This window comes from Marmota monax, unplaced genomic scaffold (assembly GCF_021218885.2).
Source record: "Marmota monax isolate L192 unplaced genomic scaffold, Marmota_monax_Labrador192_F-V1.1 WCK01_AAM20220418_F8-fsc00117, whole genome shotgun sequence".
NCBI classification, from domain to species: domain Eukaryota; kingdom Metazoa; phylum Chordata; class Mammalia; order Rodentia; family Sciuridae; genus Marmota; species Marmota monax.
The window spans coordinates 2,640,132-2,663,746 of NW_026693023.1; the positions used below are offsets into that span (position 1 = coordinate 2,640,132).

The following is a 23,615-nucleotide window of genomic DNA, read 5'->3' on the forward strand; positions in this document are numbered from 1 at the left end:
TGGTAATCCCAGTGGCTTGGGAGGCTGAGACAGGAGAATCCTGAGTTTAAAGCCAGCCTCAGCAAAAGCGAGGTGCTAAGCAACTCAGTGAGACCCTATCTCTAAATAAAATACAAAATAGAGCTGGGAATGTGGCTCAGTAGTTGAGTGCTCCTGAGTTCAATCCTTAAGTACCAAAAAAAAAATAATGTGATTTTCTTTATTAAAATAAGTTGTGGTTACAACTTCCTTTCAGGAAATTGGACTTCTATAGGAAGTAATACTAGTCCAAGGTTAAAAATCAGAATATTTAAGACTGGTAAGCATTTTTCTTCTCTTAATAAAATGGAAAAAAAATGGAAGCCTTCTTCCTGTCCTTCCATCCATCCTCAATTTCTGAAGTTAAAGTCATAAAATATTTGTTTTTAGGCGACAGGGACCCCTTTTAAATGAAATAATCTTTCATTATTACAGGTAATCTATAAAACCTAGAAACATAGTGACGTTAGTTGTAATAAAATCCTAAAGGTTAAATCACCCTTATTATACTTAATAGAGTAGTCACTTGTAATTAAGCTTTTATTTCCTAATAGATATATCTTGTCATGATTGGCAGTAATGGTGGTGATGTTCTTAAATGTTCTTGTATCTGTTTCTTTTTTTTTTTATTGGTTGTTCAAAACATTACAAAGCTCATGACATATCATCTTTCATACATTTGACTCAAGTGGGTTATGAACTCCCATTTTTACCCCAAATACAAATTGCAGAATCACATCAGTTACACATTCACATTTTTCCATAATAGCATATTAGTGACTGTTGTATTCTGCTACCTTTCCTATCCCCTACTATCCCCCCTCCCCTCCCCTCCCATCTTCCCTCTCTACCTCATCTGCTGTTGTTCAATTCTCTCCCTTGTTCCCCGCCCTTTCCCCTCACAACCTCTTATATGTAATTTTGTGTAACATTGAGGGTCTCCTACCATTTCCATATGATTTCCCTTCTCTCTCCCTTTCTCTCCCCACACTTGTCTCTGTTTAATGTTAATCTTTTCCTCATGCTCTTCCTCCCTGTTCTGTTCTTAGTTGCTCTCTTTATATCAAGGAAGACATTTGGCATTTGTTTATTAAGGATTGGCTAGCTTTGCTTAGCATAATCTGCTCTAATGTCATCCATTTCCCTGCAAATTCCATGATTTTGTCATTTTTTAGTGCTGCGTAATACTCCATTGTGTATAAATGCCACATTTTTTTTTATCCATTCATCTATTGAAGGGCATCTAGGTTGGTTCCACAGTCTAGCTATTGTGAATTATGCTGCTATGATCATTGATGTGGCAGTATCCCTACAGTACGCTCTTTTAAGATCCTCAGGGAATAGTCCGAGAAGGGCGATTACTGGGTCAAATGGTGGATCCATTCCCAGCTTTCCCAGGAATCTCTATACTGCTTTCCAAATTGGCCTCACCAATTTGCTGCTTCTAATGTAGTCAACAGACCTTTGAGACAGGCCTCTGAAACAAAGCAAATAAAAAATAATAAATAAAAGGATATAACTTTTTCTCTTATCAGTGATGGATCATGTCATTGAGTATTCTGTACTGTAGAAGTCATAGGTCTTATAGAGTCAGATGTCACATGAAGAATGCTTAACTTGAGATCCACAGAATAACTACAAATTGCAAAGGGTCTATGAAACTGCACAGTTGTATGTGAAAACAAAAATTTTGCAAGTGCAAACAAAAATCCATTGCTTTTTATAGAGACTGAAAGGAGCCTTTGACCCTGAAAATAAGAAGAGCCACCTTGAAAATATCTGTGTAATGTCTTGAAAAGCAGGGATTTTGTCATTAGAGATCTGTTTGAATTTTGACTCTACTGTTTTCTTTCTGTAAGACTTTGGCAATCATCTCTCTGAAATGCTTACTTTCTGATAAATTGGGGAAATAATACAGAACTACAGGTTTTTGTGAGAGCACCGTGAGATTACATATATTTTTCACTGGCACATTGAAATTATACAGTAATTGTTATTTCCTTTTCCTTTTCATCTATCTCAGAGATGGCAAATGGCTGGCTCACACATCCTAAATGTTAAAATGAGATTTCCTTCTCTCTTGCTGTTACCATGCTCGAGTATATCAAGTACTGACTGCTTAGAGGAGTCAGCACTCCAGGGCCCCTTTCACTTTGGGATTTTTATAATAGAAAGCAACCACATTAACTGCAATATGGCCTGGGGTGACACTTGACATATATATGTTTTTTTTTTTTAAAGTAATTTAAGTTATTGCCTTTTCTTTTTATTATGGAAGAAAAGATAGAATGTTGACTATTCACCAAGCTGAGGCTTCTCTTTTTGCCTTCAAAGCTTTTCTCAAGGACATTAAACACTCCTCCTAATTACTTTTTATTGATTTCTTGACATTTCTGTTCAACAATAGCTGCTTATTTTTAGGAAACAAAGGATGCTAAGCTAAAAATGTTAATGGTGTATTTGAAAGTACAAAGTTCAATATTTTAGTCATGTTTCTTGCACGCATTTATAGGTTTAAAAAAACTATATAACAGTTTTGGTATGCACCCCGGTTGTCTTATCTTACTATAGAAATAGATTAAAAAAATTCCATGGTTCTCAAATTTCTTCCACAACCTTAACTTATTTTGAAGAATACCCTGCAGTATTTCAAACTTTAAGTAAAGATAAGATTCAGCATACTAAGTTGAATAAAATGGTGAGTAAACTCTACTGAATAAAGAAGATATTTATGAAAAGTAAGCATGTTAACCCTATATTATACATTCTTATTTCAATTTTGCATTAATAAACCCTTTATGTCTGCCACTCTTTGATTTATAGCATTACTTTGTTAGGAATAAATACATAAAGAAATCTAATTGGTTAGAAGACCCTTGCATGTAATCTAACCAAAAGAAAGATGACTTATGTAAGCTCCTTAGAATAGTTCATTTTTATAAGAATTGCTCATTTAAATTATTTGGCAGTCAGATTTTACTTTCAATTCAGGGGTACTAATGTAAAACCCATTTAAAAATTGTTATGGTGCTTAAAATGTCCTATAAAAATGAGGTTGAAGAATATCATCTGTCAACAAAAGGAACATAACATCAAATGTCACTGGAAGTACTTGTTCATTTTATATAATTTATTATTGTCCCTTTCAGAAATGCCTTTTTTACTCTTTTCTCCCTTATCTCTTGCTGCATATATACAGCTTTTAAAGGATCTAGTGGTATTAATTTTGCATTGAGGTCAATCAAAGATCTTATGCAAATATTAAATATTGCACAGGCATCATAACTAAATTTAGCATTTCATTTGGAATAGTTCCTGCTGCTATAACTCCCCAAAGATATTTATAACTCAGCATATTTATATTTAAACATTCATTTTTTATGTTTGTGCATTTCGCTGACTTCATAAAGAAATAAAAGGTTGTTTTTTTTTCTCACTTCAAATTCATTACTAATTGAAAATTAATTTTCCTAAGAATGATTTTGAAAAGGAGGATGAAGATAATTTGCGAGTTGAATAGAATTTGTTATGATACATGATATTTATGCAGGTGGTCACATCATTGAATTTCTGGTGACTTTTCTAATTTAGATTCAACTGTTCAGGGTTGGTTAGGAAAATTTTACAGAAAAGAGCCATTTTATTCTGAAATAGACCAAAGAATATTAGATAATGAGGACTGAGCATTTTACCTAAGTTAAGACTAAAACAGCATCGATTTGATAAACATTAGCCTTCTACCTTCTGCTAAGACCTAAAAGTGATATTTTGTCTCATTCCCTATAATACAATTTGTAAACATAGAGAAGGTTTCAGAAGGGAGTCTTGCTAGAAGGTGTAATAACCTGCAGGAAGGATGTAATTTTGCATGCTTATGACTATAAGGTCACATAAGTAGTTCTAAAATGAAAGAGACTTCTGTAATAGATATAATATGGTCCTTTCTGTCAACCTGCCTTGGAATTTGTCATGATTATCCTGAGAACACCGGCATATCATTTAACCTCTTTCAGCCTCAGCTTCTTTACCTGTAAAAAGTACAAAGTGCTACCTATTCCAAAGTGTTGTTGTGAGAACTAGAATTATTTAAAATCATAGGATGTCTGGCACATAGTAGGTATTTAATGAATACTAGTTTATTTTGTCTTAGTTAAGAATTTTTATGTCATGACTATACAGATAACTCTTGAATTTCATCTGTATTATTCCCCCCCACACACAAAAAAGATGGGGGGACCAGAAAGAACAGAAGCAAGAGATATCATACCTTGATAATTTACAGCTGACATTATCAGGGTAGGTACCTACCAATGCAGATGAATATGACTTTTACCTCAAAAGACAAGTTTACTGTAGAAAATGATTGTGATGCTATAATACTATACTATGAAGTTGTGATGCTCTCTTTGGAAGATGCTTAGGAACAAAAATAGGATATTCAGAGACTACCTCCATTTTTGCAGTTACAAAAATCACTTCCCTACTTTGTTACTCATTTCTTCTGTGCTTTCCTTCTGGCCTAACTTGAAGATTACCTTAAAACCAGAGAGTGAGAAACTACACACCCAGTAGATATGGAAGTTAAGGGCATAATTAAAGCAGTGTTTGGTGTTTTACTCTCAGACTCACTGGAATATACCTTGTGATGGCTCATGTTCTAGAAATATGACTATGAAGAATGAGTTGACCTGCTTCTTCTATAATAAGAAAAGGCAACAGGAGAGTTATTGTACTCCCAGAATGATGCCACTACTTTCAGGGCTTCACATTAAGCTGGATGCTGTTCAACAGAATATACCTGCATAGTAAACCCAACATAGCTCTTTCCCTAATACTCTTTGAGACAGTGGCTTCAATGGTTTAGTCTCTCTACACTTTATAGAAACCATAACCCCAAACAGTATTTTTCTAGACATCAATTCCTGTGTCAGAAAAGGTAATATTGATAACGCAATTCAATCCATTATAACCTTCATTTTTAAAATTGGTTTCCATTTTGCATGATATTTATAGTAGAATTTGCCTATAAAGAGCCTAGTAGCCTTAAATGGAATGGTCAGCAGGCAAATTTGCTGTTATTATTTTTAACAAAAAGTATTCAAAGTAAGGAGTGAGAGAAAGGTGAAAAGGAACTTAGCACAACTCTTCCTATTTGGCAGCAACTGTACCTGTTATTTCAACTTTTGAACAATTTGTAAGGAACTTGTCTCATCGTAAATTGTGCCTGGGGAATTGGAAATGCTACATGCAAATTCTATCTTCGGAAATCCATAAAGATCTCTGCTAGCCTCATTAAAATGATTACTTCTCATCTAATTTCAAACACATCATTTTTACCTTATTAAGTCATCAAGTTTAGCTGAGCACTGAGGGTCTGTTCTTGTTATTTGGATGATAAAATGCTCCTGATCACTTTCAGTGTAGTTGTAGCTAAGCCTTCCAAGCCTCCTCTGATGTTTCCTACACTTACTTAGGAGAGTGATGGATTCCTTCTGTCTGGACCTCTGCTCCTGTAGCTCTCTGATCTCAGCACAGTTGGAACTTTGTTCTGACCTCATGCTATGCCTAGTCAGAGTTTCTTGTAAAATGGAGAAAGAATTTTATTAACTTGGACAGATCTCTTATCTCTGGAATTAGATCATTTCTGACTTCTTTCTCAGGGTTGATAAAATGGTCACCCTTGTTGTCTAGAGCCTACAGCCCTGGTTCCATAAGCCAGAAGACCACAGGGCTCAATTACTAACCCACATACCTTCTCTCTTTTGACTTTTACATAAATGTTTATGTTACCTGACTCCAGAATGTGATTCGGCAACATAGATCACAATGCCCATTCAGCAGATTCAGTTTCACTAGACATTTTCATCTAAGTTGTTCCCTGCTGCCATGCTGCTACTCTTATAGTTCCATATAGGAAATTCCAACTTCACATCAAGATTTGAAGCAACACTACTGTAAATCACAATAGCTTGAATAAACCACAATTGCTGGTCCATTCAAGGCAAACTGAGTATTCAACGAGAAGGAACAAACTAAAGGAAGTCACCAGCCCTGGGCATCAGATATACCTTAGTTGCAGTAAACCCTCCAGTGTCTAACTTTAGTCCCTGAAGACTATTACAATCTTATTGGCCTTAACAAAACGGCTATCCTAGACCTTCTTAACTTCAGACTCATTGTCTAGATCCTAAAAGTGCCACACTTCTGCTAAGCCAGCATCCTTCCTAGTCTCTCCTTTTCTTCCAAGCACCCATCAGAGACATTTTTGTTTACTTTCTCTCTGATATTCATAGGTAAGATTTAAAAAAAAAATATGTATAGCCAGCATTTTCTTGTGGCTATGACTATGGGTTTGCAAATGCCTTGTTCTGACTTTAGCAGAAATATTTTGACACTGTGCATTCATTTATAATTTCCATTCTGTTTCACCCTGGTGTTCTGGTCTCATACCTTCATATTAGTCATTTGCAACTAAAATAATACACAGACGAAATGGTCTTTTCATCCTGAAAACAAACAAATATACAAGCAACAAATAAAAACAGACAAATGGATGAAATGATGGCCACAGCAGATACTTAGAGGCTTGAATTCGGCAAAGGATACAATCATATTTTATAAAACATTTAAAAATAATAATGTTTTAGTAGTATTGTTAACAAATGAGTCCATTTATATTCATCCTGCTTAAAATTATATTGGACTTCATAAAAAACTAACGTCAGTTGCTTAGAATAAAACAAACAAAAAGTCTAGTAAACAAAATTGGGGGGAGGGTGGAAATAATGGATATCTTGGGTGCATTCCTACTTGTAGGGAAGAGAGCTTTGATTACAGGAGTGATGTGGTACAGTTAAGGACAAAGTAACTTACATCCTTAGTGACCAGTGAATCCTTTAGTTCCTGTCGTTTCTTCTACAGAAAACTAAAACAAAAATCAGCCTTTCAGTTAATGGGTGATGGAGCAATTTGGTTTTTCCAGGAAGGGAAACCCATATCCACAGGCATGCATGCACGCGCACACACACACGCACACATGCCCACAGACATCTCTTGCAAGTGGGGAGTTAGCTCCCATGCAGGAACCTCAGGCCAAGTCCAGCAGCTGGGATGGATCAATGTCCCCATCTGACAGTGTCTGATGACCTTTTTATGGAGAACAATATGAAAGGGCTAGGAAGGATAGCTGAATTTCTTTTTTAAAAAATTATTATTATCATGTTTTAATTCCTGGGACTTACGAAACTTCTGTAGAACAGTGACTCACTTCCCCGAGTTCTTCAGGCTTTGTTAAACATCCAAGCATTAGAGAGTTTGGTACATAGTGTTAGGCCTTTAGGAAGCCCCTGGACAGAAAAGGCTTTCTTCCTGTGACTGATGTCTGTTCAGAGACAATTGCTTCCCTGTGATGGAATATCCAACTGGTACACCAGAAAGGTGTGAAATGAAGAAAAATCGCTCTAACTCTTTCAACAAAAATATGCTTTTTTTTTTCAATATTCTGCAGAATTTAGGACTTCTTAAGGAAAAAACCATGACTCAGCCAGAATAGGGGCAGAGTTTCTTCATATTTAGCAGGATCTTGTTTTTCTGCTATGGCCTTCTTTTCTGCTTAGGAATTCACCAGAACCTGCCTGTCATCTATATTCTTCCCATGGTGGGGTTCAGAATCCATTTTAGATTCTACACAAATCCATTTTGGAAGTCAATGAATCTATGGTTTGGTGATGGTAAAATTCCAAAATTGTTGGCAGTGCTTATGTGCACCAAGGAATACAGATTCCTAGTAGGTATATCACTTGGTATTACTGCCAAGTATTTTAAAGTACTTTTGAACAAATGGCAAATCTCAGGTGAGGACATTTTGATGCTGCTCTAGAAACTCTATGGGAATATGAGGAATGAAATTGGAGAAATAGAGGCTAAGTTTTGATTTTGAGTGCTTTGAATATTAGGTGGCTCTGTGGACCTGTAGCTCCCTTAGCGTGAATAGCCTTGATTTTCCTAATCCATGCTGGTCCATGTGAGAGTGTACATTACAAAGCCCCTTGCTAATAATGGATGAGAATAACAAAGACCTATATTAAATGCATGCTGGTGGCATCTATTAAAATGGCTTATGTGTTGAAAGAAGAGGGGAAGACCTCAGCTTCTCTGAGTTACTACAATTCCAGGAGATGAAAGTGCTTTATTGGCTGAGCTAATGCACAAAAATAGCACTTCCAGAAAAAAACTCATATATTGTAACTAATGTCCTATAGATGGACCTTCTTATTCTTCCATTTCTAATGGTGCAGGGATGGAGCCAGGCAAACTGAGATAAGGCCTGGAGTCTTTGAGGATGTGCTTCCCCATGCACTTTTTCAGTTTAACTATAGCCAGGATGATTTCCATGAGGTTTTTCCAATCACAAAATGACATATACATATCAAGGCCGGATGATGAGAGGAATATGCTGAACACGTGGCTCCAGTTGTTAAAAAATGTTTGCATGATTTGGAAAAGGAGTTCAAAGTGTTCGCCTGTTTGTATCCTTTCCAGTGAGAAAAGTTTAGTGCAAACAGTAGAAAAGCAGGTGCCTGTTAAATTGGAGTGTAGAAGCTTGAAAATTTTAAACAAAAAAAAGGAAGAAAGGAAGGAAAAGAGGGGAAGGAGGGAGGAAGAGAGGGAGAGGGGAAAAAAAATCACCCCAGAGTTTCAGGAAAGGCTCTTACAGACCTGATGGAGTTAATTTATCATTTTGGCCCTGTTCCTGTAAAGGCACAGGATTTGCCTATAAAATATGACCTCCATGTCTCAGACCTAAATGTATATTCTCTTTAGAGAAACAAGACCTATTATGAACTAAATATTATGAAACCAGCTAGTCCTTTAGGGGACAGGACAAAAAGGAAGTAGTTTGTTTGAGGTGAAACATTTGAAAATTATGTTTTCTTGAAACCTGTTTTATTCCTGTTAGGATTGGTCATGGATGAAATGTCAATACAGTATTGAAAAAAAAAGTTAGCTTTCCATGTCTTATTTGGTTATGTAGGATTTGTACAGGGAACCTAAAAGCTGCAGATACATGTTTCATAACACATCATATTACAGGGAGGGACGTTTTGCTACTCTGGTCATGAACCTAGGAACAAGGAACTCCTGGGAGTTGTGGGAAAATCTATAGACTGAAATTAGCCAAGTGTTACAGAGCAAGATTCATATGCTGTGGCATGCTGTTTCTGTTTCATTCCTTCATACGCAGCAACCTTTGTCCTCTGTGAGGAAAATGTTGTGCTTGTGAAAACAGAAACTGGCTATTTATGTCCACAAGCATCACACAAACACTGAATTGCAGTAATTTAGCTAAATGGTATGTAGCAATGTGTACTCCAAGGTTTTAGAGGGTTGTATTTGGAACTTTGAGGACAGCGTTCCCAGGAATATTATTCAGGCTTCTTGCCACTATTCAGAGCCACTGTCAGAGCCACTGTTCAAAGACGCCTGGCTCAGACCTAAAACACTTAAAAGATTGTGTCTATATTTCCTAGAATCATTTTTACAATACTTTTATGGAGGCTCCTTGATGCCAAGCACTGAGAGTTTAAATTATTTAAAACATTCATCAGAAATTGTTTTTTGTCATGAAGATGCTTTCCTAATGCATAAAAAACATGACTGTGTGTATAATCTGGTTAATGAACTTATCATTTCAGACCTGCTATGGTACCATCTTCATGTGTGCGCACTCTGGGACTTGAACACAGAGCTGTACACAGCTAAGCACATGCTGTACATGGAGCTATACCCTCAGCCCCAGTACCATGTATTCTTAATGGAATCCTTTATATCAACAGACGTGTGGTAGAGGCAAACTAGGAAAGCGTCAGTAATGTGGGTTTGTCCCTAAAGACATTTGCACTTTCCTGATGAGTACTGAATATGGAGAATGGACATCTTTCTACTAACATGGTGTGAATTTTCTTGATTGTGTAAAGAGTAATGAGAAAACGTGTGTCAGGCAGTTTCAATGCCTCAGAAAGAGGATCAATATAAGGTGTAAGCTACAAATGAACCCTATTTGTGTAGCTCCGAATTTTAATGTATATACATCCAAAGTGATCTTATTTCTTGCTTATCATCCCTATTCTTTCCTGTCCTTATCTTGCTAGTTGGACACCCTCTCTCTCATTTAGACCTTTGGAGTCACTTCCTTACTGGTCTTCTCACCTCTATTTTCTCCCTTTCCAAAGATGAGGAATAGGCCATTAATCTTATTAGTCACAGGCCTACTCAAAAACTTAGCTTTGTGGTCTACATATTAAACCTGAGTTCCATATCAGTGCTTCTCTGATATGGGTTCATTATTATTTTATAGCTTCATTAACTTCTCCTTATGTTTCCGTGTCCTAGTCAAACTGAACGGCTAACTTTCACTGAACACATTTTCTTTTCTACCTTTACAAATTTATTTGCTTTCCCCTTAACAGTGTGTCTTCTTTTCCACAGTCATAGCCCTAATTCACCCTTTCTATATATCACCCTTTTAAAATACTTCCTATTCTCCACATTTATGGTTAGATTTATTCTTTACTGACATAACTGACTTATACTTTTTGTTGCTGTGAATATCCTTTTATTTCACTAAATTTTCTTATTAATACTGATATGTAATATGTCATCTACAAGTAATATTTTTCAATCTCTTATAATTCCCTAAAGTTATGTGACAGTGCTTTTTTTTTAACTCCTGCCTTATAGCATTGATTAGAACTTTCAGTTAAATGTTGATATTTCTGATAGTCAATGTCGTTGGCTGGTTCTTAACATTCATGGAAACTCTTCTGAGAGATACAGCATTAAGCATGATTTAGGTTGTTGGCCAAAAGTAGTTATTTTTGGATGATATAGAGTATCCTTCTAATGTTACTTTATAAAGACATGTTTTGAAAAACCTGATGTCAATATTTGTATTTTTAAATTTTAAGCATAAATGAGCATAAATTTAAATGTGGACTGTACCTTTAAACATGTATATGAAATGCGAAAATACAATGAACAGCATAATGATGCCCATGTCACCTTCAGTTGCCCACTGAAGCAGTTACCAGTTTTGTTCCACTTGATCACTTTCCCTCTCACTTACTTCTTATCATTTAATAGCTACATGTGTTCATTGTGTATCTCTAAAAGATTGAGACTATTCTTTCTTAAAAAACACAACTGTGATACATTTGAAACAACAATAATTAATAATATTCTCTGAGTATTGTGATTATTTAGATTGTGATCAGATTTCCTCTAATAAATATTTATAATAGCTAGAGCCTATATCAAAATAAGGTTCATAACGTTATGACTGATCCCTATCTCTTCACTTTCTTTCATGTGCCTATAGTTTGGATTTTTTCCCCTCTGTCTCTGTTTTCCCCCTTGAATTTGTTTTTAAAGAAACCAGGTTATTTGTCCTGTAGAATTCTTCACTGTCTGGATTTTACTGAGAGCATCCCTCAATGGTATATTTGAATGTGGTCCTCTGACTTAATTTATTTCCTGTATGTTTGCACTTGTATGTGGACATTTAATTAAATTCAGGTTCGCTCTGGAGGAAAGATGCTCAATAGGTAGTTTTAGAGAAATTGACTTAATTTCACTGAATGTATCTATCAAAATGACCACATGGCTTCTAATTTTTGATATGCCATGATTGTTGTTTAATTTGTTGAATAAAATAATGAATTTGCTTCATGATTTTTCTCTTTTGACCTTTCATCTGCTTTCATTTCTAAAGGTATTTTAGTGGATGAATAAATTAACCTATCTTATTAAATGTCAGATGGTAATTTCAGTAGCTGGCTGAATAACTGAATCCTTGATCATTGTTGAGTTCAGGCCTCTATTTTGATTTATTTTGTTTGTGTTTACAGTTTTTGACTAGCTAGGACACTGACAGTTTCATATTTCCTACATTGATATTACCTTCTCCCATCCAAACTGATCCCCATAGAAAATGCAGAGGATAATAAAGATTGTGAACTTTCAAAGTTAGCCTAGTGAGATCTGTAAATACATCAAATTAAGCCACTCAAATACACTGCTAATATTTGCTCTGCAGGGTAGACGGATTGTACTCCTTTGGAATAGGTATTGATGGAAACAGATTCAAGAGATAGCTTGAAAGTTTGTGGATTTCTGACTATGGAAATATTATATTTGTATAAAATTGTCCATGATTAGTAGAAATTATATAGCAGAAATATGTTTCTGGACTTGTCTTCCTAGCTAGGAAAGATTATTGGCTTTGTGAAGAATAAAATGTAGCTTTCTTGTTGTAACTCCACCCAGGCAATTATCCAAAGATATTCTCCTCTTCCTTGAAAAGCTATGACATCCTTTAAGACATCTGTGTTATTGTGATATTGCTCTCTAAGAAGCAGTAGAGTAGAATGATTAGACTATGTCCTAAATAAAATGTTCTGTCAGAGAAAAGAAAGAAAAACCCAGAAACTTTTATGTGTAAGAAATAGCCTTTCCTGATGATCTTTTTTCCTAGGGATAACACTGTCTAATGATGCCAAATCATTTGTTCAGCAGCTGCTGGGAATTTAGAATCCACTTTCTGTTTAGTTACAAATTACATCAATGTTACAGAAAAAAATATAATTTTGTTTTATGAGGAGAAACACCCAAAGGTCACTTTCATTCTGCTGAAGAAGGAAGAAATAATATCAGAGGCTTCCCAAAGAACTTGTAAGGGAGAGAGATATGTAAAGTCAGGCTTATTAACCTGCTTCAGACCCAATATGCATTTGCCAAAACAAAAGACAAGCATTTCCTAATTCACTTAGGTTGTGACCTTGGCCAGCCTTCCCCTGTGCACATTTGTGAATTGTTGGCTAAAGGGATTTTATTAAAGACTGCAGAATTACTCTTTTGAGATGATCTGTATCCTCTTTTAAAGTATAAAATAAACTATAAAATATGCTCAAGTCTTTTCTAGTCCCACAATTCTGTATGGGTTTAAGTGGTCAAAACCCCAAGTTTATCAGTTAAATTAGTTAACCTGCCATCTTGCAGGTAGTCTACAAACCCCTAGTGCTTCCAGCTTAGAGAAAAGCCCCAAAGCCCATGAAATCAGATGCCCTAATTCTGCTTTTGAAAGTTCTGGTTCTACTTATGGTGTCTCAGGAAAATTCTTCTTGGTTTTCTCTCCACCCCCAACCTTTTGCAGTGTTGGGGATGAAACTCAGGGCTTTGCACATGCTATGCATGTGCTCTACCTCTGAGCTCTATTCCCTAAGACCCCCTTTGGTTTCTTCAGCAGAGTTCAATATAAGGGAGGTAAAGAGAAATGGATTATTACTTTCAGTTACAGTTTGGGCTCCAACTCCGGAAGGATGTCTTTTGTCACCTCCTGTCATTTTTTTCCCCTTTCAAGTACCTATTTGCTATTCAGCAAAGGATTGAATTACTGCACGGAAATAAGTGCCAACTCAGAATGACAGTGCTTCAGTGGTTCTTAGTCTGGCTCTGACTTTCCCTTTGGAAAATTAATGACTGCACCTATCCTTTCCTTGGCATCTAGAGAAGCCTCACGAGGTAGCACAACCTTTCCTGCTCAGCTTCTGCTCCAGAGCTGCGCTTCAGGAGCCACCTAAACATTCTTCACACTGGGCAGGTGCTTTTAGTACCTAATTGTGGAGGAGCCATATTCTGAGCAAGAATAATCATTTTGGATTTTGTTTTTAAACTGAAAAATCAAAGTGCAAGAAAGCATGCAGATTTCTAAATACATAGGCTTTGAAGATATCACAGGTAAGGCTAAAAAAATCCATAGTTTTGCAGTAATTAGCTGATTAATATCAGTATATTAAAAATGTGTGTTTCATTGAGAAAATTGTGTAGTTAATTTCCTGCAAGAAAAATATTAAGAATTGTCCTAAAAATTAGTTCACCAGGAAAGACATGCTGGCCATCTCATGATGGCTCCTTGGGTATACACTGTTTTTTCATGCTAATTCCTGCTAATTGTCAAAGAAGAAAAGAGTGACTTCTTATCAGCAATTTTCTTTTGTGTAATGGTGTTGGTCTATTGATGTTGTCTACTTCACTGATAAGGAAATCACCATTTAAAACAAGCAAGGAAGTAAGTCATCCTTTTTCAGCATTACTTGATTTTTTTTTTTTTTAGCCTGTCTTGAGAGGAAAAAAACCTGTCACTCTGCAGGAAATACTGTGTGGTTTAACGGGGGAAATAATTAACAATAGGCAGAGAATAATTTATTATTAAGTTTTTATTATGGGTAGTTACAAAAGTGTGTGAAAGTATGATTTCTGTAATGTTATAAACAAAGTTTATAGCATGTAACATATACTGTGGACATTACACTACTTTAAAATATGTTGTAGTTTTTAAACTGTTATAATAACATACATTATTATAGGTATGCTTAATTCATGTAACTTGGAAATTCAGTGATAAGTATTATAGAATTATATAGATTTTGACAGTCCAAAATAATCATGTAACTAAGATGTTAGTTTTCTCTCTTACATTGTTTCTGAGTTTTATAAACAAATTTAGTGGTTATAAGTGGCTGAGAGGCAGTTACAATAAAGTTAATTTAGAGTAGGTTACTGATATTTCTTAGTGTTTTACTATTATTCAGTGATTCTCCTTCCAAAATAGGCCTTCTTGCTTCACATTTTGCAGAATTATTAACTAAGAAACAACACTTGAGACTTGATTTTGTAAGATTCCAGAATCTGGACTGAATTTTTTTTTCCTTTCACTGTGCAATATTGATGTCATTAATTATAGTAATTGTAGCATGTATCTGTGCATACACAGTGTTGCAAGCAATGTAATTTAACCAATCTCACAGCAACACTGTGGGTGTCTCACTTGTACTGCTGAAGTTACTGAGGCAGGTCACCAAGCAGGAATCACAAAGCTAGTATTGTCACTTATACTTGATTCTTAAGATAAGTAGCTTCAGTGTTCATCTCATTACATCTTTTTTTTTTTTTTTTTTTAATTTTTTATTGTGGGTTGTTCAAAACATTACAAATTTCTTGACATATCATATTCCACACTTTGATTCTAGTGGGTTATGAACTCCCACCTTCACCCCATACACAGATTGCAGATTCACATCAGTTACACATCCATTGATTTACAAATTGCCATACTAGTGTCTGTTGTGCTCCGCTGCCTTTCCCATCATCCACCCTCCCCCCTCCCCACCTCTCCCCTCCCCTCCCCTCCTCTCTCTCTACCCCCTCCACTGTATAACCCTGAGGGTCTCCTTCCATTACCGTGCAATTTACCTTCTCTCTCCCTTTCCCTCCCACCTCTCATCCCTGTTAAATGTTAATCTTCTTCTCCTGTTCTTCGTCCCTACTCTGTTCTTAGTTACTTTCCTTATATCAAAGAAGACATTTGGCATTACATCTTATCTACAAAGGTTCCCTTTTAGGGTCATTGTTTCAGAATTTTTAACTCTAGTAACTTTACTTGTCACCATTATTTCTTGCCCGTAATGGGCAGTCTATAAATAAGGGTGGTAGGGAAGAGAGGAGGAGGAAGGAGGGAAGAGGGGAAGAAGAGAGGGAGGAAGGAAGGGAGAAAGTCAGGCTAGAAAGAAAGAAGAGGGAGGGAAGAAAAGGAGGAAATCCTATGGTTCCTACATTATCTTAATCCCCAAATCCTCAGCTAAGAGAACTGTCCTATCTCCTTGGGGAAGATCACTTGTCCTGATCTGTGCTAGGGAGACAAACCAGGACTGGAGTCAAAAGACATTCTTTGCTAATAATTTAACACTTTATATATTCTTTCTTCCTTACAGTAGTCTCTAACCTACCAAGGAAAGTGTGTTTGAGATAAAAACTTAATACAGATGGCAAACATAAAAGTGATGGAGTCATGTTTAGCAGTATTCTTAATTGCCGTTCATTTAGCACTGATTAGAAGATAACACCTAAATTGTGTCAAACTACTCATAAAGCAGAGGGATACTGGGTTTATTAAGCAATGAATAAGCAACATCTATTTCACTGCCTTCTCTGAACAACTACTGGGGGTCATCTTTTATACACTGAAATGCATTCTATCTGCAAAATTTTTAGCTTTATCTCTAAAATCTCATCATAGCTCCACCAGGAAAAAAAAATGGTGTTTGCATAGTTTGCTTTGTTTATTTCTTTGTGTGGGGGTAGAATTATCAAATGGGAACTGACTTAGTAATATAGTGTATATAAGCCAAAGAGAAAGGACACCACTGGAAAATTTATAGACTTGTTAGGACTAACAACACAACAGCACACTGTGTTCAACTAAGGAGAGGAGAAAGAAACCTGGCAGAAATCTGAAATGTGTGTGTGTGTGTACAGCACCATCTCTATCCTGGGTTCTTCTGACAATCACAGCTTTTTCTTGTGCTTGGCTGTTGGCTCACAGCAGCTGTATCCACTCCATTCACACTTTGCATCACCTGGGAGTCAGTTGCTGCTTTGCAATTCGTGACTTTGTTTTTTTTTAAATCTCAAGGCAGCTAAGGGATAAAAAGTGCTAAGCACCATCGTCCATGGTGTGTGAGATAGTTGCTACTTCATTTCCCTCTAAGAATCATTTTTACTATCAAATGTTCCCATTACTACTTTAAAGTGATGATCTTAAATTTTTTCAACAGAATATGTCAGAGCTAGATGCTTCAGGATTGCTTCATAAAAGGATAATCGTTTCAGGGAGAATCATTTTTTAAAGAACAAAAAATAGTTATTTCTAATTTTAACATATAGTTATTAGTCTTATTTTGATAATACCGCAAGATCAGCAAGTGTAAGGAATAAGGATGTTATATCTGTCTCTTGTGTATTTCCTGGCTAATTTTTATTGTTAGTTTAAAATTTACATGTAGTGTCTGCATTCTGGGGTGGGACGTTTCCCTTTGTTTTTAGTAAAAATCTTGGGATGTTTTTGGGAAAGAGCCTGTTTAGTGTCTGCTGCTCAGTTGGGTAAAGGAAATTCCTTAGCAACCTGTCAGGGATTCAAATGCCACTAGGGTTTCCTTGAGGTTCAGCATCCCTCTGCAGGAGAACATGGTGACAGCACGCTGCAGGTGGTCGCTTCAGTGCTGTTGCCTAGGGCAGAAAAGAGACCCAGCCCAATTTGTCTTTGCAAGGAATGCTGTCAGCAGTTGAAAGTCTTAAGCACAAAACCTGACCCAGTTAAGGCAACCTGCTCCCTAATATCTTTTAAAAGCAGTTGCCTTGGATGAAAATATTGATACATAGCACCTACATAAACAGTTTTTCACGTGAAGATATATTATGTTAAAATTAAGTGCTGTGTGATATATCCTAATGCTGTCTGTTCTATGATTTCACAGACTAAAAGATGCAAATTACATTCCCCTCATTCTGATACAGATGTTAAAGTATAGCTGATAACAGATGATAAAATCACCTCTCTCCTCACAGTCCTTCATACCTTGTTTGGCTGGTAGACCTGTAAAGGACATTTACAAACTCAGATTGAAAAGGATAAGAAACATTCTTTTTGTTAGAGTAACTAAAAAATTGACCTGGGCTTGGAATGTATGTAGCTCAGTGATAGAGTGGTTGCCCAGCATGCATAAGGTTGTGGGTTCAAACCCTAGCTCTACACAAACAGTAAATAAATAATAAAATAAATTGATGCATTCATACACACATATAAATGCATAAATAAATAAAATTGTCCCAATTCTTTATTTTTGTAGTAATGTTTCAAGAATAGCAGAATATCATGCATCTTTGAAACACCAGATATCCATTGTCAAGCTTTTTTTTTTTTGATTGTTGAGTGCCAAAATAAAAATTCATCTCTGTTTACCCATTTATACTTGCTATTATTCACTGAATACTAGTTTTGTGCCAATTCCTTTACCTAGATTACTTATAATCTGTACAAAAATTCTCTGAGATTGTCATTGCCCCTATGTTCTACATGGGGAAACTGTGCAGGCTCGGGATACAAAGCTTGTAGAAGGGCTTTGAAGCACAGTCCAAGTTATTTTGACTGTCCTTTACTATTGCTCCTAGCACAGGAAACAAAGAGACAGGATAGCCTATGAGTAACTAAGAAACTAAATATTTAATCAGATGTTGAGTATCCTGAACAGTAGAATAAAAACCAAGAAGGCACAAGAAATTAGGTTAAATGTCACAATAAAATGTGGACTTCTGATGGAAATGGAAAAAGAAAAGCAGAAGTAAATGGAAAGTCAGTATATGACAGGTCAAGTAAACCTAAACAAGAGAATGTGAAACTCATGCAAATATAATCGGAAATTGGTGAGGAAGGCGAGACATTAAAAATGTGTAGGAATGAGCCAGGAGATAAAATAAAATGTCTCAATGTGAACTTTTTTTTTTTCTTGAAAAAATAGAGTCTTTGGTGGCTTGTTGATGGTTTTGCTTCTGATCTGACAATATCAATCTTTAGCACTATGGAAATTAGACTTTTTCTGGTTGAGGCTGAGCAGTGTCCAGTTCCCAGCAATGTAAGTGGGGAGAAGTCCTGATACTAAAATGCCCTTCCAGCTTCATTTACTGTGTCCCCTCAATGATGCAGGCAGCCTTTTCAACTTCATTTCCACGTAACTGTGAAGTTTAAGAAGTAAATGTGCAGTTATCACATGAAGATGTTAAAGACAAAAATTAAAGGCTTATTTCTGTATTCCTAATTCAAGATACTTTTGTAGTGCTTTTTTTTTTACATTTGTAAACATATTTATACTGTCTCTGTTTCTGCAAAAAATGCATTGGCAATCAAACATCAAGCAGACTTTCAGAGTAGAATAGAAATAATGAAGAGAATGTCTTCAGAGTTGTATGTTAATATATAATATTAAGTTAATATTTTTTTCATTTGCAACACACAAACCACCTTATTTTTTTTGCTATACATTGTCAAAAACACCCATAAAGTATATATATATATATATATATATATATATATATATATATATATATATTAAGCATAGTTTCCAAAATAAATACTTTGCCAATTCATTTCCATTAAGATTGAGCTTCATAGACATAACTTGATACCTTGCCTCTGAGTCTTCCTGGAAAATGAATTTTACTTAGCAACACAAGAGTTTCTCTTTTCTAACTACCTTAGAAGGTATAATACTATATGTAAAAATTGTTGATCCTCTTTTCCTACTTAATTAGAATCCAATTAACTTTGTAATTACACGTTTGTCGTTTTGCTTTGTATAATTATACCCAGAAAGCACTTTACTACTTTCTCTGTTTTTTTGTCAAATCTGAAACCAGTGAAGTCCACTGTATCTTATATGTACTGTTCCTTTGAAGAGAATTTAAGGTGAAAGGCTGCTTAGAAGGGGCCAGAAACAGATGTGAACCTTTCCTCTCTTTATCTCTTATCCAGCCACGTCTACATCTACTACCGGGACCAGCCATCTTGTCAAGTGTGCAGAGAAGGAGAAAACTTTTTGTGTGAATGGAGGCGAGTGCTTCATGGTGAAAGACCTTTCGAATCCCTCAAGATACTTGTGCAAGTAAGAAAAGAAACAATCTCTGTGGCTCATATCCATAGCTTCTTATTCTGGATGATTCCATGTCTCATGATGTGGATTGTTGCTTCTTTTTCTAATTTCGTTGCATCCTTTTGATTAATGCTGTTTTATTTGTAGAGTTTTTTGAAACAGTCACACCATTTGTTATTTCTTCTGTTATATCCAGAATTGTTTTTTGCTTTTTTTTCAATGTGTGCAGAATTTTATTTTTTTGTGTTTGGTTTTGGGTTTCTTTGGCCTTCATATCTGTCATGTTGCTTTTCCCGTGGTTTTGTGGTTTTCCTCATTGTTACAATGAGATGTGCAAATATTACTGGGGGCTATAACTTTGATACCTACTTCTCCATCCAATGTATGAATGGAGCTGTAAGATAATATTCCTCTCTTACTCCAGTGATCACCTGCAAAATGAGTAGGACAACTAAAGGAAGCAGAAGTACAGAAGGTTCTTTATTAACATATCTGTCAAACTTGGGAATATCTTGTTCCACAACTATAAAAAGATGAACATTAGGTCTGTATTAATAGTGGGGAAAAAAATCATTGCATGTGTTCAGAAATGTGCTCAGTGTATGTGGCACCACTATGTGTAGCAGGCAGTGTTCTTTCACGCACTGCTATCATCTATGGATATGTCTAGATTGTCCCTTTCTTCCAATGACATGCACCATTAAGAAGGATCAAATTTATTCTTTCTTATCAGGAAGCATAAAACAAAGATATTGTCAGTGCATTAAACGATTAAATCTTACATTAAAAATTAATAAGGCCTATTAAAATACCTATGTTTATTGGGTCATGCATTTCAGGTCTACTCTTCATATGTATTTTATATGTAGTATGTGGACTCATAAGTTGATATTGGTAAAATGTGCTTCTTATTTTATTAATATGATGAAAAATATATTTATTTTGCTGTTTACCAATAGCTATGTCCCCAAAGCAAAGTGTTTTAAAAGCAGTTCCTTTAAAAAATGTAGTGTAGAACATCTAACACATTTTGTAGGCAGTTCATAATTCAAACATGCAGTGTGTACATTGTTCTAAGAGTAATGATGTTTGTCCTAAAGAAGGAAAAATAAAAGCAGTCTCTTGCTGTAGAATTTTAGCAGGTGACTTAAAGGTTGACAAGGAAGAGCAAATCTTTTAGTAAGGCAGTTGAGCTCATAAAAAGAACAGCTGGCATAAAGGAAAAAAGCATAGGAAATAGGTAATAAGGCCTGTTATACTATTACAATGCAAATATTGTATTCATTTGAAGAAAGCTTAATTATATTTGTTAGTAATAAAGTGCATCAGAAAAGACATTTGTTTCAAAATTTAATACCAAACAAAAATGCTGTTTTGTAAGAAATGTTTTACTGTCCCCTGAGCTGTCAAAATAGTCATCTCTCTAATGTGTCCCAGGGGAACTGGTGGCTGTGAACAAGAATCTTCCAGAACTGTTATTTTTTTTGCACCCAGAGTTGGTTGTTTGTTGGTTTTCTTTTTTTTTTTTTTTTTTTTTTTTTTTAAGAGTGGAAGCAGTACCAAGAGAGGACACATTCTGGTGATTGTACAGCTGATTTTATCAATGAAGACAGACAATTTACAAAAGCAAATAGAACATGTTAGGATGAATACAAGAGTGCTAGAAGTGTAAGATTCTAATCTCAATTACTAGATGTCTCTCTCACAGAGACAGATAATAGTCATAAGCCAAAGTAAAATTGTAGGTAAAGTCTTATAAAATCTGTAAAGCATGATAAAAATGGAAGAGTATGTAGGAGAAAAAGATTCCCTTTCCATCTAAGTTATCTCACAAATTTATGTATGATTATTGTTTAAAAATTAATTTTTGACACTTTTTGAACATTAACATTATTCAATTCTCTATGCCTATGTCAGCATAGAAATTTTCCAGTTTCCATATTTTTTCTACTGACTCACCATGAATACAGTGCAAATATGACCAAACCATATTTATCATAGTGAATTGGCATGAACAAATTTTTTTTCTCAAATTAAAATAGAAAATACCAGAAACTGGAAATTAATCTGTAAAGTATGAAGTTAATTTATTACATGGTCAAACCTTGTTTTATTTCCTAATTTTGGTAATACAGTATAATTGTTTTTAATATATCTCTTCAAAAAAATATTTAAAACATAGTTCCTTAAATCTTCCCCCTTTTAAACAACTGTACTCATATTTATCTATGTCTTATATTTTACTCCTTGAGAATCACATCTGAGACCACTGTATTTTTAATTATAATAATGAAATATGATCATTTTTCATCGTAGCCTTTGTAAAGATTTACAAGCTGAGTGAGTACATATGATAGTTTTTGAATACCTCCAAGGAACCACTGCAGTTATTTTCCACATATTAATTTCAGCTATTCTATAGCCCTCCCACATCCTATACAAAACATGCAATCACATAAGTGCTGTTCATTTATTCCATCTTGGTATTGTGCCAACACTGTAATTTTTCTTCACCCACACAGTTTCTCATTAAATTTTAAGCCCAATCCAGAAAAAAGTACTTGCTGTATTTTTTTAATCTTAGAGTGAACCATTTGTTTGTTGTCTAATAATTATTAAAGCAGCAAAGCATGAATGAATACTTTGCATCCCCAAACTAATTGTCCAGTGGATCATGCTTGCCTTCAAATTCTCAGAAAATTTCTTGCTTCCTTTCTTTTTCTCTTTCTTAAAATGTTGCCTTGTACTTAAAATATTTCAGGAAGGTGTTATAAATTACTACAGTGTTTTTTTGGAAAGAAAATCTTTGGCATCTATAATTTTGATAGATTCCCCCTCCCCCGCCCGGACACACATACTCCTCTAAGGACCGTGACTTTACTAGTGTGTTAAAGTACACCAGTACCTTGAAGAAGAATTAGAGTATATTTCTATACAAAATAGTCCAGGCTTTTGTGGTTGTTGTTAAATGAAAGTGTTTTTATTTTTAAGAAGTCTCTATATTAAAAGCATCTATAACATTAAAAAGTAATCACTACTCAGAATCTAAACAAAGTCACACAACATACCATGTCTTGAGATAATATATTGTTCACGAGGCCACTTGAACAGAAACAGAAAACATAAAAATGTTGCATTGGCTCATCATGGTTCTGTCTATGAAGCCAGTTCATAGTTTCCATATGGCCCAGCTGTGTAGAGCAAAATATTGCTGAAGCATGAGCTACATCATTCAAAGTCAGCTTTATTTCTGACTTAAGAGATGACTCAGAAACACCGCAAGCATGGAAGTTTCCAAGTAGTCTCTCTGGTCACCTAATCCACTGTTGTCTTCTTGGGAGTTGAAGAAGATTTTATAGCAAATGTCTTTTGTCCCTCCGTTTAGAACAAGGTGTTCCAAATGGATTAACCATATAACAGTTAAACACCTCTCTGAGGGGAGGTTTGCTGGTTCCTTGGACATTCCCCTGGGCACTGTGTGGGGATTCCAGTGTGGTTCTCATCTTTTATATTTATTTTCACTGCACAGAAATTTAAATTTTATCCCAAGGGGAAAAAATAGTTAGTATTCCAGATTCTACAAGGAGAAGGAAAGATTCATTCCAATTTTTACCCTCTGATGCTATATGTAGTCATGTAGTTCAAAGAAACAAGATCATTGAACATGAAATGGTCCAGATTTTCCTCTGTTTTCCTTCTTTTATCTGTCCTTCTGAACAGTTTCAGTAGAAACTATTTTGGAAGATGTTAATGTGATTTTTTTTAATCTGAAAATTATTTTTCTATCAGGCCGTATGTATAAACCTGATACATTGTCCAAGTGGACAGATGGGGCTTCATCATGAAGGGATTAGAGTTTTAACCGCCAATTTTGGTGAAATGTCTTGAGTCCTTTTACATCAATTCTCTGGACAATATTTTATTTATAGATAGAGTTAATAGGTTCTCCAATTTTTTTCCTAGGGAATCAGTGAAATTAAATGAGTTCATTTCTGTTAAAGTACTTTTAACACTAGGAATAGAAGTTTTTTTTTTTTTTCTCTTATAATAAAAAGTAAA

The 23,615-nt window shown here is 35.3% G+C and overlaps 1 protein-coding gene across 13 annotated transcripts in view; it reads left to right on the top strand.

Annotated features, from left to right (window-relative positions):
- Nrg1 (neuregulin 1) overlaps nucleotides 1-23,615 on the top strand; it is a 207,646-nt gene that overhangs the window by 151,489 nt on the left and 32,542 nt on the right. For all 13 annotated transcript variants that reach the window (XM_058582315.1, XM_058582316.1, XM_046453300.2 and 10 more), the window contains one exon: nucleotides 19,439-19,568. In XM_058582315.1, the coding sequence (XP_058438298.1) occupies nucleotides 19,439-19,568 (130 nt within the window). The remainder of the gene's footprint in view (nucleotides 1-19,438; nucleotides 19,569-23,615) is intronic.